The sequence below is a fragment of the Amblyomma maculatum genome, chromosome 1 (assembly GCF_055883805.1).
Source record: "Amblyomma maculatum isolate TAMU_Amacu chromosome 1, ASM5588380v1, whole genome shotgun sequence".
Classification (NCBI taxonomy): domain Eukaryota; kingdom Metazoa; phylum Arthropoda; class Arachnida; order Ixodida; family Ixodidae; genus Amblyomma; species Amblyomma maculatum.
Genome location: NC_139344.1, coordinates 393,721,137 through 393,737,864, shown reverse-complemented (window position 1 = coordinate 393,737,864; position 16,728 = coordinate 393,721,137). Strand labels below are relative to the sequence as shown.

The 16,728-nt window shown below is 42.9% G+C and overlaps 2 protein-coding genes across 4 annotated transcripts in view; one reads left to right on the top strand and one right to left on the bottom strand.

Annotated features, from left to right (window-relative positions):
* The window catches only part of glu (structural maintenance of chromosomes 4-like protein gluon), a 55,720-nt gene extending 48,014 nt beyond the window's left edge, over positions 1-7,706 (bottom strand). Inside the window, exons 1-3 of one of the 2 annotated variants that reach the window (XM_084595128.1) lie at positions 7,587-7,706; positions 2,176-2,265; positions 1,826-1,968 (exon numbers count right to left, since the gene is read on the bottom strand). In XM_084595128.1, coding sequence (XP_084451254.1) covers positions 1,826-1,968; positions 2,176-2,248 — 216 coding nt within the window. In that variant the 5' untranslated portion in view covers positions 2,249-2,265; positions 7,587-7,706. Of the gene's footprint in view, positions 1-1,825; positions 1,969-2,175; positions 2,266-7,436; positions 7,566-7,586 lie in introns of those variants that run through there. The other variant, XM_084595135.1, reaches the window with a different exon arrangement.
* Positions 7,707-7,909: 203 nt separating this feature from the next.
* Positions 7,910-16,728, top strand: part of LOC146208583 (uncharacterized) — a 32,397-nt gene continuing 23,578 nt past the window's right edge. Inside the window, exons 1-6 of one of the 2 annotated variants that reach the window (XM_084595116.1) lie at positions 7,910-8,049; positions 8,728-8,836; positions 8,909-9,082; positions 10,445-10,548; positions 11,937-11,976; positions 14,911-15,197. In XM_084595116.1, the coding sequence (XP_084451242.1) occupies positions 8,794-8,836; positions 8,909-9,082; positions 10,445-10,548; positions 11,937-11,976; positions 14,911-15,197 (648 nt within the window). In that variant the 5' untranslated portion in view covers positions 7,910-8,049; positions 8,728-8,793. Of the gene's footprint in view, positions 8,050-8,727; positions 8,837-8,908; positions 9,083-10,444; positions 10,549-11,897; positions 11,977-14,910; positions 15,198-16,728 lie in introns of both variants that reach the window. The other variant, XM_084595107.1, reaches the window with a different exon arrangement.

The window sequence follows — 16,728 nt, the reverse complement described above, 5'->3', positions numbered from 1 at the left end:
ATGACAAGAAATACAAAGCAGGAAAAGCAACTATGTGTGCATGTTTGCTCATCCTAAGTAAAAAAAACACCGTAGTTAAAACACAGTAGTTAAAGTAATTAAAACACTACAAATGTAAGCTCCAAATTGCACTTACAATGCAATAACATATTTTTTATTCAGAACTCTAGGCAGAACATCAACTATATTGCAAAGCGCTCATCCAGCCCAGTACACAATCAGCTGATCTAGTTAAGTCAATAAGCACAAAATGAACTCAATTTACCTTAGAACAGACGTTGTCAAACGTTTTTGCCTCACGGAATGCCAGCACTTATCAATGTGCGCCAAGGAACCCCCCACCGCCCAGTGCCATCATAATCAGGCGATGTTGCTCATGCATGAATCTGTCCGTGTGTTAGAGCGTAGCTCTACTCCTTCCATGCACAAACCTCAAGGTCAATGAATGGTGCACTTTTGACCCTGGACTCTCAAAGCTGTGCAGCACACATTGTCCTCTTCATCATCGTGTGCCTAAGCATGGGAGCACTATGCTATTGCCACAGCCGATCATGCTCATGTAAAACTGCAACACACTCTAGCGCCGTGCAGTAAACATAGTCATTTTTGCATCAAGTTGCAACTGAGGAACACTCTCGTGCTTTGCAGTGAACATTGTCACCTTCATGAAGCTCCATTTCCACTGGTCATTCATTTAACCTTCATAAATACACTATATACATATGCCATCTCACTACAGACAGATCGTAGCTTGTCCAGACAGACTGCAGAGACCACCGAACAACGAGCAGCCAGACTAGCTTGTGTCCGAGAAGCTTACCAAGCACAAAAGCGAGCCAAGATCAAAGCGGCAGCAGTGACTGTGGCTGCGGTCAATGGCTAATACTTGTGAAACTTAGTTTAAGGATAGTTGAACCTCGACGAACTTTTTTTTTTCTCGTTTTGCTTACTTTTGTAAGTATATATTTGTTTTCTTGCTTTTGGTAATCAGCTTCTTATTATACGCCTACCTCTCACTCGTGCAACAGAAACGCAAAAAACTGCCATCGCAAGACCAACGTTCCATCTCCTTTGTACGTTCGGCCAACATCACCTATAAGTGAGTTGTGTTGGCTCATCAGGGTCTCCATTTGTTACTGCCGTTCCCTGCTCTGGCGGCAGAATGGCACAGAAATATTTTCACACTTCGATACATACCGAATTTTTGGCACAAGTAAGCTCGCCAGCAGCGCCATCGACACTCCCGGAAAAACGTCCCATGAGACGTGCACGCTTTTTATCCTCGCTTGGCTAATAGCTGTGTGGCACCCGCCTTCAGTTGTCACATGCACGAGTGTGCCAGCAGCGTGCTGCACCTTGGAGTGATGCCAAGGTCTGATCTGTGGACGGCGCTTATGCTGACGACACGAAACTGAGAAACAACCTACTACTTAACCACATATGTACCAAGAAGTGGGTTAGGGGTTTGTGGGGAGGACAGGTCGGTAGTCCTGTAGGAACATGTGGAACCCTCAAAAGTGGTCCCCTGGGTTCCGCAGAACCCAGTTTGAGAACCTCTGCATTATATTATAGTGTGATAGCACCACACAAGAGAACAGTAGCAGCACTAAAAACTAAATACAGGTACTAACTGGTAAGCAAAAATTACCATGAAACAGTTACAGCAAAGCCAAAATGGCTTCCAGGTTAAGATGTCAAAGAAAGCTCAAACAAGCCACACTTAATCTGAAGAAACAGAGCCTCCATACTTATGGTCAGATAGAAGCTGCTGCGTTAAACCTTTACACCCACAAGTTTGTACACCATGGCGCACGCTTATACACACCTTGTGAAATGGCCCAATTGTTATCTTGCCAGCGTATGATTTGAAATTGATGTTCTCAATCTTCTTGATCATGAGGCGAGGACCAGTTGGGTCAAATGTGCATGATGCTGGAGGCGGTGGAGGGACGTAGATGTCATCTATGCCTGTAGCAGGGGAAAACGCAGTAGCTCCACATATGCTCTGCTGAAATGCTTTGCAAGCCGCGCATAGAAAATCCCTATGTGTACGCGGAGATGGTCACCGCTAAGGTTGACATGCAAAGTGGGGGAAAAAAAAAAGAAAAAAAAAAGAAGAGAAGGGAACATCTACCAGTCAAGGGCATACATTTGAAAACACTACTCAAAACTTACGAAATCCTCCTTCTTCCTCGTCATCTTCTTCCATGTCCTCAACATGGTTCTCGGCGACACCGTTCTCGGCCATAATGAAGGTCCCTTAGACTAGAGAGGCCAAACAAAAAAAAAAAAAAAAAAAAAAAAAAAAAAAAAAAGAAACTGAAATAAGACAGCACATAAAACTTAAAGCACTAGCAGGTATCACATAGAGCAAAAGCTGCTTAATGCAACAGTAGCTCTCTGTCAGCATAGTTAATAGGCAGAAACTGCTGACATGACTGTAGAAGAGCGGACAAACTGTGAGGGAAAGGGGAAAATTAAAGACGTGTACAGAAAAGCTGTATACAAGAATTCAGTTGGTCAGGGAAGCAAAATTGTTGCTGTTGTGCCTTTGGGGGCACATTCTCATGAAGGAGATTGGCCGCACACACAAGCTTCAAAACAGGTAACAAACTGCGTCATGTAAAGGAAAAAAAAAAAAAAAGGAATAGGAGAGACAAGAAAACTCTACTAACAGGAAGAGCAAATTTGCAACAGTCATAGGTAGACATAATCTTTAAAAGCAAATCTCGGGAAATGTTTTTAGAAAGAGGTGAACGGTGACACGACAAGAAAATGATCCGTTTCGGGTCCACTGGAGAATGAACTTGCAGCTGAGGGAGTACAGCCAGATTTAAGCAGACACCAGTAGTTTAAGGAGGAGTCTTACGCCTAAAACTTGTCAAGGACACCTCGCATTAACCTGGAAGACACTGTCCTAGATTCCATTTATACTACAAATGTCTGAAATTGTCAAACAAGAGGAGAGATGAATTGGAGTGCTTCGGCAAAAAAAATTGAAGCATGCACCCAGCCATATAGCACTTACTTAGACTAAGTAGGGCAGTAAGGGCAGGATAGGCCCGTTCAAGAAATACTATGCAAGAAAGTCTGCAGACTAGTTCACTGGGATTCCATAGTGGCTAGGAAACCATGCAATCCTTATTTCACAGATATGAGAAGGTACACGAACAACAATTCAGCAGAGTCATTTTGGACTGCCACAGAGGTATCATGTCACCATCCTACCACTTGCTGCTCCGAAGGCCAGACAATTTTTTTTTTTTTTTTTTTTTTTTTTTTGTTGTGATGCCAGCTTTTAATTGGGGGCAGGGCTAAAGAGGCTTTCGCCTTGAAAGCTGATGATGTAAACTACGTAGAACTAAGAGATGGCAGCAGGGCAGTACAAACAGGAAGTGTATCTGTCAGCACAATAACGTTGCAGTGCTGAGGACGTAGCCTCAGGATGGCTAGTGCCATAGCTAAACATTCTGGAATAAAGACGAGTGTAATCAGGCATGCCAAGAGAGAAAGCCCAATCAAGTTCAGTAGAGAAAATACCAACCTTTGCGTTTCTCTCACACTGTGCAGCATAAAAAGCAATTAAATTATACAACAGAAAACGCTCCAAACGATCGTGCAAGATGAAAACCAAGTAGACATAGGAAGAGACTCTGCATGGCTGGGATATATGTCAACAAAATATCAAACCGAGTTAGGCAAGGAATGGATGGAGAAAGATAATGTGTGTCAACCAGCAGCAGGGACAGCAGCAATTGAACATGCATGATCTGCGGGCTTTTGTAGCAAGACCATTAAAAGTGGAAAAATAAATGAATGATCAAACAGTTTGCAAACTAGAAAAAGTTGAACAATATAGTTTTAGAAAGATCTATCCGCCACAGGCAATCAGCAAATAGGCCTCAAAAAAAAAAAAAAAAAAAAAAAAAAAAAAAAAAAAAAGGGGGGGGGAGGCACTCAATCATATCTGGAATTGACTTCTCAACTGCGGCAGGCACAGCAGTAATAAAAGAAGGCTGGCAAGCAGTCACAGCAACAAACCCAGAATTGTGTTTAACACTGCAGCAGTCTCTGCACAAGAGCAACATTTTCTCAATAATTTCAAGTAGCACAATTTCATTGCTATGAGCAGGATTGTTCCTGTCAGAGGCAGTGTGCAAGGCAGAGTACGGACGATGGCTCAGCTAAGGGGTTATGGCCTTAGGAAAGCAAAACGGTGCACTCTTGACACACGGACAAAGAAAGAAACGACAACGTTAAGAGTGCGCTGTTTTGTTTTCCTAAGATGAACTACCAACTAGCTCATTCTTCCACCCTTGTAGCTTAAGGCCACCATATGAACAACATTGTATGGCAGATTGCCAGGCATTTGCACTGCGACCAAAATGCCAGAATCTGCGGCATTGCTGTGGACGAGGGGCCAAGAGCTAGAACTACATATGGCCACATTTTTATGTCTGGCAGGCAGGTCAAACCAGCAAAACTTATCAATGTGCGCCTCTTTACACTTTTACGCTATTTGTTGGAATGCATGGATCCCCTGCCGGCCTAGTTCACCAATATTTGCAAATTTCATGAGCTGAACGAGGCGCCACCAAAAATGAAATATGGCAAACCGAGAGATTATCAAAAAGCTGCTCTACTCTCATGTAGTGCTACGCTCTGCTGGCTGACGCTGCAGTAATATATTCACAGAAGTTATTCACCTTCTAGAACTGGAATATATTATGTCCCAGATAGCTGAGAAGGCGCTAACTTTCTGAATGCGAGAAAGCTCTGGAAGTCAGCTGGTCCGCTAAGAGAAAACCCTTCCAGCATGTTAAAGTGAACTAGAATTTAACGATTGGCTCAACTAGTCAGGGAGACAGGGAATCAGGTCTGGCACTGGTGGTATCAATAGTTGGATTTAATGTCCAATGCATTCTCTACCTGCTTCAGGCTGTGACAAGACTATGTGTCCGGTATTGTTTATTGCCGTGATGTTAGGAAGATAGAGACCGGAAAGCGTGGCGTGATATGGTCCATAGGATCACGAAGAGTCGGACACGACTGAACTGAACTGATTGTGTATTGTCACACAAGCGCTCTGCGTGGAGGCTTTGCAGGTGGGAATGAAGCTGCCCCCCACAAGCAGAGCTGGCCTGGTGGGCAAGCCGTGTGCCAGCTGACAATGTGAAGCAGCAAGTGCAGCATGAAACGAGGTGGATCTATGTGAGCAATGAAAGCCGACGGGAAAACTGCGCATGCAACAACAGAAAATGGGGATTCCTTTTTTGACCTTTTTCAGGTTCCCCGGTGTTTGCAAACTCTAGCACTTTGAAATATCCCGAATTGCACCGTCACGTACATAGTACTTGCGCACATAGTACTTATATAGCCCAAGCTCCAGCACAACACAAATTATCATGGTCTAGCCGCTGTAACCACACACAGATAAAAAGCTACGAATGTGTGCAGAGTGATACCAGCCCCTCCTGTAGATTCCTTTGGAGAACCAACGGTGGACAACTATTCTGACTGATGTAAATCCTGATAAAGCTCCATTGTAAGTGTCTCTCAGCAGTATTCTCTCGACAAACGAAGAAGCTCAAGCTTGAAAGAGAAAGTGCTATTGTTACTTCCTTGATGCCACATGCTCTAGCTACTTTACACACCCTAAATTTTTGTGAATCCGAAAACTAAAAGCTGCAAGAGTTTGCACGTATTGAATCAGGCAACAAAGAGACGTGCTTTTTTTTTTCTTTTTTCGTTTCCTAACGAAGTACTTGTACAGTCAACTGGCTGCTGTTGAAAATTGTTTAATTTACAATTTATGGCAGTCAATTGCTGCTCAGCAATGGCGCTTAAAAAAGATATCAATGGGATTGAAATGTTCTACCTTTATATAGCCTTGTCACAGGTTTTTTTTATTGCAAACTTTGATTAAGTGAATGGTTCTTGGCTTCGCATTCTCTGCCAAGAAGTCGTCGAGAAAATGGCAGCATGTGGCGCTCTCGTTTCACTGCGCTTCATTTAGCGCTTGCGAATGAATGGTTATTGGCTTCGCCATCTCTCCCAAGAGGTTGTCGAAAGTGGGCAACATGTGGCGCTCTCCTTTCACTGCGCTTCATTTAGCGCTTGTGAGCGAATGTATATTTGCTTCGCAATCTGCCAAGCAGTTGTAGAGAATGGGCAATGTGTGCTGTCATTTCACTACGCTTCATTTAGCGTTTGTGAGTGAATTGATCTTGGCTTCACAATTTCTTCCAAGACATCGTCGAGAATTGGCAACGTGTGGTACTCTCATTTCAATGCGCTTCATTTACCGCTTGAGTGAATGAATCTTGACTTCGCAATATCAGCCAAGAGGTCGGCGTTAAGTGTAAAGCAGCACGAAAAAACATGAATAATGAAAGGAAATGAGGGGATGACTGCAGCGTTGTTTGCCGGTCGGAATTGACCAATAGAATTGGTGCTAGCCGATCAATTTTTGACAGACTGATGATTATTGTTTATGGGCTCAAAGGCATCTGAGGCCAAAGAGTGCCAGGGACTAGCATTGGATGGTTACAATGTGAAATGGCAGATGGATGTAAAAGTAATGTAAATGCTGTGGATGTAAAAAAAAAAAAGAGAAGTCCAGTGTAAAGCGATGTAATGGCCTGGCAAAAAGAAAGAAAGGTAATATGTTTAAATTGAAGGAAGATGCAGGGTTTGCCATGAACAAAAACACGGAGAAATTCCCATTTATCCTAATGTACTGTACAATAAGATTCCAACTGGCTATGTCATAGGCTCATCTGTAAAGTGCCTGCAAAGGTGTGAAGCTTATAAAACCGCATTATGCAGATAACATAAGATTACGGGCTCCTGTTAGTTAACTTAAAAGAGATGGATTGTAGAAAACAGATAAGAAATTAATGGATCAGGTGCAAGGAAGAGCTTCGGATGAAGTGGAATACACAACTTGTACACTTCTGGAAAACAGGCCTTTCGCTCATTCTCACAGCAGGTCTGATAGATAAGTGACAGGTTTGAGATATGCGATCTTTGCGTTTTAATCCCATTACGCCGGCTGTCAGCTGCTACCGGATGCTTTTGAATCCCGCGCGGTCATAGCCAGGGAAAAGGCTTTACTACGCGCGCCGCTCGGCTTCGTTGGCGTTCCAGATGCATTGTGGTGATACGCTTCCACAAAGCTTCACGTTTTTTTTTTTTTGTCTTTTTTTTTTTTTTTTTAAATGAAGAACCACTTGCAACTTCTCCAAATTTAAACGAATGGCGCCACCGACAACGACTGGGCCAAAAGCAACTTCAGTCAACTCGCGCTGCCTTGGAAAAAGTGTTCCAAAGGAACGGGCGGCTAGCCGATGAGGGCGAAGAGCCCCAGCTGGGAGAAGTGATCAGCTTAGACTAAGAACTACACTAGCTAAGGAAACTGCAGTCCTCGCACTCACAGAGTCAGAGGCACGCTCACAGGGAACAGCAGGCAGCCAGATAAATGGGTTGCAGTTGAAAACAGTGGGCTTTGTCCGTGGCGTGAGTGAGCACGCGCTGCCTCCACGTGGTAATCGCGTATTGTTCTTGAAAATAAACGCGTTACTTACTTCACTCACGAGTCCTCCAGCCTCTGCAGCCAGAACATTCAAGTAGCACAAATGCTACCTGCAAACGCGCGAATTTGAGAAACTTCCAGTTCAGAACACTGTCTGTGATTGGCTGAAACAAGAAACTCGGAAGTGACAACAAACTTCCGCTTAAAAAGTTGTCTCGTTGTCATTGATAAATAAAATGAATAAAAGTTGAAAACTCCGCTTCAATTTTGCACTTTTAATGTTTTAGTTTTATTTGATGGACCTTGTTGATTTTTAGTTGCAGCGAAATAGCATAAGGTTATTAAAATTGATGTCGCTGGCAATTTGACGTTTCATTGGCTTTCGCGCCGTTGTAGTCGCCTGGATAGGCTAGTCTGCGAGCGATGCTTTCGGTTGTTTTATGTGAGAGAACTTCAGAAATGGTTAAATAATGTGAGTTTTAGGCCGATAGTGACTTGGACGGGGGTAATTTTGGGTAAGTAACAAGTTTCATTTCTGACCTAATGCAAGTATTTACTTATTTACTACCTCGATCACATCGCAAGCACTTCGGAACTTAGCTTTGTCGTGTCCTCGCTAATTAAGCCAATGGTGGTGGTTTATTAAAAATAAATAAAAATGGAAGAAACACAATGCCAGCCGTGGTAATTTCTGTCTAGTGTCATGAGCACCTGAGGTGTGGTCAGCGAAAATAAAAGGTAAAGGGACACGTATCGATGTAAAGTACAGAGCCGAGCGATAGCTAGAACGGAACAGACAGGAGAGAGCTATGTATACGTTATTTTACAAAGTACAAAAAGTGAACAAACATGTGTCGGGCGCCCGTATTGAAAGCTGAGGAATCCCACTGAGTGAATACTCGTTTTCCGGTCGCCTTCCAGCGTACATAAACGGAAATAAGCATGGATACATTATAACGTAGTACCCAACTACTTGGCCACTCTCATTCTTGACTTGATGGCTAACCTGGAGCTGTTAGGGCCGATACGTGTTTTAACAATACTTTAAAGCACCCATGCCCGGTCCGTACCCATGGTGCTCTCAAATTCTTGTTGATTGGTGTTGGAACGAAATTGGGACACCTGATGCTTTTGGCTGCGCTCAACTGCGTCAAAAAGGTAACACGTGTGTTTTTTTCTTTTATTGTTTACAGGATATGTTGTGTTCTAATTGGCTGCTTTCTTCAAGTTAGTGCGCTTTGCGCACCTAAACAGAAAATATGGAGTATTTGATGCCTTCTGAAATCGCTCGCTTGGTTCTTGGTGAGTACCTGCACAGCTAGAGCTCTTTTGGCCATAGGATAGTGTCTCATGCCTTCGTGATTGCTACTGCAGGTTACCTGAAATCTACAGGATGTCACTCGACATGGGAGACTTTTTTAAGTGAAAGCCCGGACTTGAAGGAATACGCCGAGTACGTTCGCAGGGGCAGAGAATACCCCACCACCATTGGTGGGAAAAACCTTATGCAACTTCTTGATGCCGGATTTCAGATCACCCAAACTCATGGTATGTAGCTCTGTGCTTTTTTGATGTCACGAAAACTTGCTCTGTGTGGGTAATTAACTCCTAATTGCAGTGCTGTTGCAGTTTAATGCATGCATCTCGTTGCTTTTGTTGAAGTCTACCTGTTGGATCGTCTGAGTTCAAGTAGTTTGTGAGAGTGCCCTCAAAACTTATCAAAAACGTCTTGAACTCTGATTAATTGTTCTTACGGTTGGCACAATAATTAGCTTACAGAAAATTGACATGAAAATAGTCAGCAAATCGAGGCTGCATCTGCCCATTCAGAGAGAGAAAATAAGTTTTTTTTTTTTTTTTTTTTTTTTTCAGTGATCTCATCCCTGTTGCATATTTCATGCCCTTGAGTGGTAGCACAAATGGGGTATTAATTAATCAAATAATTAATTTTTATTTATTTCATATTATGAATCTCAATTTGAACTAAATCTGTATTAAGCAGTTACATTCGAATATTCAGATATGGAGATCTTCTGAAAAATAGGGTTTTAAATATAGAAAAAATGGTACTATTGTCAATTGCCTGGGGTAGATAATAAAGTTACTACATCTGAACTGATGGCTTTTCCAACTAGCAAAGTTATAACCAGCTCTTCAAAAGTTGTCTGTAAGAAATGACACCACTCAAGATGCGACAAAGCAATGTACTTTGTGATTTGAAGCATTTTTTTTTTTAGAGTGCATACAAATAATAAAATCCTTAGCACAAAAACTATGAAAGAGATAAGACAGCTGCTGCGGGCATGTGCATAGCTGGTCTAATGATGGGGCTCAAATTTGTGACATCGCACTCTCATGAATTTTACCACTGTGGCATGAGACACCAGTTCAGTCAGAATCTGAATTTTATTATGTTACCAAACACAATACACTGTGTATAGAGCGATACAGAAGACGGTTATTGTTGAATTTAGCTGGACTTTCAATGCAGAAAGAGGTATTAAGATAATGGCAAAGGAGACATTTTTTTTATTTACTCTGGAAAAGAAATTGCATACTGAGGTGCTGAATTTGTTTAGTTGCTTTAAAGCTAAAAGCCAAACTTGTTTAGGAAACAATTAATATATTGTATTTTGTTCCTTTGCTTCCTTTTATCTCATCTTTAACTGCAGCTAGACATAAAACATCTGGCTACAAAGAGGTTTCAATAAGAATCCATCCACACCACTGTTGCATTGTTATTTTTTGCATAAAAACACTCAAACAACCTCCAGGTCAACATCATATCTAGTGGTTAACTTGTCTAGTTTATATTAGGAATAGAGTACCCAGTAGGGTGACCTGCAGGTTATTTTTAATTTTTTTTATACAGCTTTTATATATGATTTTTCTCTGCACACTTGTTTTCAGGAACGACCAGCTGCTCAGGAGAACTACTGCCAAGCCTTCAAAACCTTTCAACCCTGTTGAGAGATGTCCTCGTGCATATGCAGCCTACTCCAGTGGATAGCAATGTGAGTTTCACACACGTGGTTGTGCACACATTTCATTTGCAAGTGTGCAACACATTGAGTGAGTGATAGGGTCTTATCCAAATGGGATTTCTGTTTTGGTTTTTATGCCATGGGGGTCAAGCCATCTTCACTCAAAATGGGCACTTGGGGTTTAAAAGTTGGTTGGCTTTCTTTGAACTGAGTGACAGTTTTCTGGCTATGTCGGTGCTATCACTTGTAGAAATTCGTCCTGCATCTTGCACACACATTTCGATGTTTTATGTACAAAAATTTCTTTTCCTGAATTATTTGTGGCCATATTTTGAGATCTGCTTCAGGTAGTAATGCAGTAGTCAATAATACTTGCTTTATTTGTGCAGTATAGATGGAAATCTAATCTTACGTGCAACCATGGAAGAGCAAATTCAGTCAGCTAATGTATCTGTGTCAGTCTACTCTGCTTTTTGAAAGCTCATTGTACTCAAAAGGCAGACTGTAACTGTTTTTCTGTCCACCACAAAAATCAGGCAAGTACTGTGGGCAAGATTTCAAAAACTTACTTCTGATAGCAGTGGTACAGCAAGGCAGTGGTACTGGAGCAGGAATTTTGAAAACAAAAGGTGCCAAAATAAAGGCAGTGATTGCTGAGAGAAGTAGATTGGCCATTCAGCTTCTTATTAAGAGACCCCAGCATATGTGCCTACAAACTGCAGTTGTTCTATGTAAAGATTCTGTATAAAATGAGTAAGTGAAAAATTTCTTGTTGTTGCTATAGACCTTTTCAAAAAATGGTCATGGGCGCTGCCATATTGAATACTGGGCTGGGCTGCTAGCACAGGAAATGTTGAGGATTCTCTCTCCCAAACCTGCTGCACAGCCCAGTCAAACCGGTTTTGCCGAGGCTCATGAAAAGGTCTATATAAGCCATCTTTTGCAATAGTAGCTTCAGCTCCTGTGATGTCTGGTAGCCTAACTAAATCATGGATGGGGATGTGTCTCTTACTGGTGTATACACCTCATATCATGTTTTGTAAATGCTGCAAGTTAGCTGTCTTTGTTATTGCTCTTTTTATGTTGTCATTTTGTCACACATATGATGCCGACAGCACATCTCTAATGCTGCTAGGAGGTTGTGTGAAGCATTCTCATAGTGAAAAACTTGTAAGCAGTATTCACTTAATTTGTTAGGCAACTCTCAAAATTGCTGATAGTACTAGTATGTAGTGAATGCAGTGAATGAATGGCAAAAAAAAAAAAAAAAAATTGTGACCCTACATTTTCTTTCTTTCCCTCTTGTATTTAAATTTTTGCCATTTGAGTGTATAAGTGCACCAGTAGTTTGGCCTTCACTCTAAAAATGAAATTTTCAGAGGAGAAATTCGGACATCCTTCCTCCATTACCTCCACAGACTGCCGCTTCATCTGCAAGCAGAAGCGATGTCCATTCAGGTAAAACATTCTCATTATTCTATTCTCCTTCTTCGCACGGCTCAGTTTCAGTACTCAGTGGTATACAAGTGGCTACAATATGAAAGGGAAGACAGCATGCACACTCAACTAATGATCATTCACAAGTATTAATGAATGAATGACACACACACACCCCACCTTGGAGTTCTCAAGTCACATAATAACCATGCAGCATATTAGAGCATAGCTCTTAGGGTGAAGGTTCTTGTGTTTCCTATATAGATAGTATTTTTTGTTGTCAAAATGTCCGTGGCAAACACATAATACAGTGGCCTGCAAGGTTTCTTCGCTGCCCTGCCTATGTTGTATACAGTAGAACCTCATTTATACGTTCCAGGTTCATACGATTTTCCGTTTCATATGTTCAAAATCGTGAGCATTAAAACATCTCTCATAGAGTTACACTATTTTTCTCCTATTTTTCTCCCGGTTAAAACGTTCCCGAAAACGTTCCTGGATAACACGATTTCCCGGTCATTACGCTTTAAATTTCGACAAGACTGTGGTCGTATAGTATGTTTTGCGATTAAGCGGACATATGTTAACGGCGCTCGCGATGTGCAAAACTGATCAACAACGATCACTTGCCACAGTTGCTTTCCTGCAGTGGCTAGGTGCAATGGTGCGAAGCATCAAAGAAAGCCGAGCCAACATACGAGGCGTCCTTTCCCGCAGAGACATGACTTCATGAGGAGAAACGGGGTGGCTTCTTTTGCGGTGCCTTAGGGGCATTGGGATGAACCACTTGATAACTACAACTACAGTGAAAGCTTAATTCGAATTGCACCATGACCGGCACGGCGGCCAGCAGCTGTCAGCTGCAGCGATGACTGCCTGCTCATCTCTTTCGCGCAACTTTCAAAGCTTGCAACTAAATACTCAATTCAGAAATGCGGAAAAGTATTTCTGTCGAAGCGGTCCCAGCCAATCCCCACAAAAGGCTATGACTTCGGATGGGCGCTACGGGTTTTCAAATAAATAAATAAATAACAAATTACATGGGAAAAACTTTTTTTTTTTTTTTTTTTTTTTTGCCACAGTCGTCCATCCGTCCAGCCATATATCACCACCGAAAGCACATAGTAAGTTGCGGTCGTGACGCCGACTTTAAGCACCATTCGCTTCTAAAGGCGTTTGCACTGTTACACGTTCCAATGATTGTGTGGCAGTCGACGGCACCTGCGCCAAACGGGGCACGATAAAGTAAAAACAAGGCCTGCACAATCGGACGAGCGCTGGCACTCTGCCAAGTTGTCTTCCTCCCCCTTCCGCTTCTTTCTGCCAAGAAATGCATAGTGGAAATGCATAGTGGACGGCACGAAACAGAGGGACGCTCTAACAAGCGCTTTTTTTTTAAATTCTCAGTGACAAAAGGGGGGTGGGTTCATTATGTGAGGGGGTCATTACGTGAGTAAATACCGTAAATTTACCATAATGCAAATGGTTCTTGTCAGTTTTTTCGAGGCGATTCAATAATTCGAACCTTTTTTCCCAGCCCCTTAAAAAAAAGAGCTTTTACAGTGCTTGCATATGAGTGGGCCAGGTCGGGTGGAAGCACCATGAGCAAAAAAGTGCAGTGACTGTAAGCCATCAAGCCATTGCAATATCTTCTCCACATGTCACCGGTGTAAGGGGGCGAAACATCCTGAAACAATTAAGGAAGCGATCCCACTCGTCATTCTTTCTGTGAACCAGATCTGTTGCTAAGTCTTTTCCCTTAGGACAACGCAACTGCAGACTGAATTCTGCGAGAGCTAAAAAATTTTAGGGGGCACTTAGGTTCACTAAACTGCAGTGAGGCGAAAGCCTCTATCACGCAGTGATCCAAAGCCCTCCACTATGGCACCTCTTTCTCTCTATTTTCACTCCTACCTTCGTGATAATGCGAGAGCGTAAGCTCCCAGCCAACATATAAAGCCCCGCTTTATATGTGCCATATGAACTTGCCTGCGTGGCCTAGGGATAACCTGAATGCAAGGGTCTTGGCAGGCTGATGCTGATATCACCCTGCTATACGAATGGAGAGGCCCGAGTTGGCAGCTCCTGCCAAATGTTATGTCAGGAAGCCCTACGACCAGTTAGTGCTCGGCCATGTCGGCTGCCTGCTACCACCTCCTACAACGGCGACGGCGCAATGCGATTCTAGCCTTCCAGCCTTTGGATGTAACGGATGAACAGTCACCACAAATATGAGCACTTAAGGCGTTCGCCTTAAAAAGGAGCTGTGCATACTTCATGTCAAAAATGCTAATCTACACTTCTATGCAGTGAAAGTCTCAATTCTAAATGTCTTTGTACCTTATTCAGCAGTTAACTTTTTTAATGTTAGGCAGTTTGGATCATACGTTTTTCCGGATACTAACTTTTTTTTTTGGCACTTTTTAAAAAAATGTATCAACAAGGTTTTAAAAAGGAATAATGCTGACGAACCACAGCAGCTAGGCTTTGAGGAGAAAGAAAAAAGATACGAAAATCGGTGACCAAGGACCTGTGAAGGGTTTGGGGGTAAGGACATAGCGTTAAAGGAAGATGTCTGCAATCTCCCCAAAACATAGCTCTTCTCCTGTTGTTTTCAATCCCGGCATGCTATTATTGCTGACGAATCAGGGCTATCCAAATGTGATTATGTCTCCATAGCTAGTGCACATCATCTGTATTAATATGCATGCAATTAGCATAAATTTCTAACTCTAGTGCAAAAATAAAAGAATTAGTGTGCAAACTCACTTTTCCCTGTCGTATTGAAGCTCCTTGTACATCAGTAGTCATAACAATATCTGTAAGCCCTGAATTACTACCTCAGTTTTCAAAGATCTTTTCTCTTGTCTCTCTTTTGTGTCTCATTTGCTTTTGCTTGTATGCTTCCCTTGGTTGACGCAGGCAGGAACGTAGGAAATCACTTTTTATTTGCAGGTTCGAGCTCGCTTCCTCAACCATATCGTGGAGACCAGCAGTCACCCGAGCCACTTCAGCTGACTACTTCTAGCAGTTTTCCACCAGCACACCGTGCTCCTTCACCTCAGCAGCAGCGTCTCCATGCGCACCCTAATGGTGATACCCTGAACTATCATGTCCACACTCACCTCCCACCATTGCCTCTGCTGCCACCACCCATCGCAACGGTGCTGAAACAGAAAACACCCTCAAAGCAGCTGCCCGGGGGCCTTGCGGGATTTGAGCCTCCTGAAAAGGACTTGGGGGTATGGCAACAGTTCTGTCGTTTTCATGCACTGTACAAAACCGCGTGTAATACGAATTTTTTTCCCATTTTACCATGTCAGATTTCTGCCTCATATTATATGCGGATCCGAACACATTTCAGACTAAATTCATAGTTCCGGCCTCATTATTAATAAGTGCTATCAGCATCAAGCTTCCAGCCAGAGGAGGCGCTATCTAGTGGTGGCGTCGGCTGACTGTTTCGATGGTTTCGATTTCACCACGCTGACCCCGCGATCCTCGCGACCACGGTAACCACGGTGCTCACGGTGCCCACGCGACAGGAAGGAGATCGATCACACCTTGCACGATTTAGGGACAGCGAAAGGATCAGTGGGCATGTTGTACGGGTTTCATGCGGGTCTTTCCAGCCAAGCTGGCCATGCCTTGCAGCCATATTGCGGACCCTTGAGCAGCATTCCCAAGGAGTGCGTCAGTCACGCCTTCAAGAAATGTAGGATAACCAACGCATTTAGGGGTATTGAAAAGAAAGATGTCTTTAACAAGGGACTTGGCAAACAACACACCGGATGACGATGATCGCGAAAACCCTGAATTTGAGAACACTTTCCAGGAAGTCCCGCGTCTGCGCGAAGCGCTAGACATGAAGATGTGCAAGTATCACCTATGCATTCGGCAGCTTGTGCACTGCTGTTCCGAGTACGAGCTGGAAGCGGTGTACTAGTTTTAGAATGAACTGAGGACCATGCGGCTTCCACGAATGCCAGGGCAAATGTGAGCTGCTTTTCTCACGATGCGTGAAATTCTTTGGTGTAACATGTTGCCTCAAGAAGGGGAGCGAACCAGCACCGACATATGAAGGTTTGTGGCACTATGCGACGCCTGGTATAAGGTGGCGTTGGACACAAAAGCGTGGAGTGCATACGCCTCACGGGGAAATCGTGAAATGTAGTGCAAATAAATACTTCTCCTGATCTCTTGCTCGCATTATATGCATATGAAAACATTCTCGTTTTTGCTATCCCAAAAGTGCACCTCGTATTATGTGCTGGTCCGTATTATACGTGGATTTTTATGGTACTTCGTTTACGTTTTGTGGGAAGTCGTGCAGGCACCACATATGATGAGGCTCTGTGCTGTAGCTTACTACAATAACTGATGCCATACAGGCAAACTAAACCTTTATCAGATGCAACACATTTGCCAAAGACAACTAAATGCGTCATAATGCTTTGCTTTTATTATTTTTGTGAGGGTTCCCATGGAGCTATTTATTTCATGGCTAACGACGATGACGACGAATTTTCTACGACACGGGACCCTTAGTGACATTGCATTAAAATCTTGGGAATTTGGCTGATGACGCGATATGCCTATAAGAGAGCGGTGCTGACATGATGTAACGACGGGTGATGCAGAGTGTCTCATATATTGGATTGAGGCGCGTTATCATGAGCATATATTAATAGAACTTGCAAAGCAAAGGTAGGGTAAATGAAAAAAAAAAAACAGCGGTTATTATGTTGAAGTAATTCTTCAGTCAGCGCACAA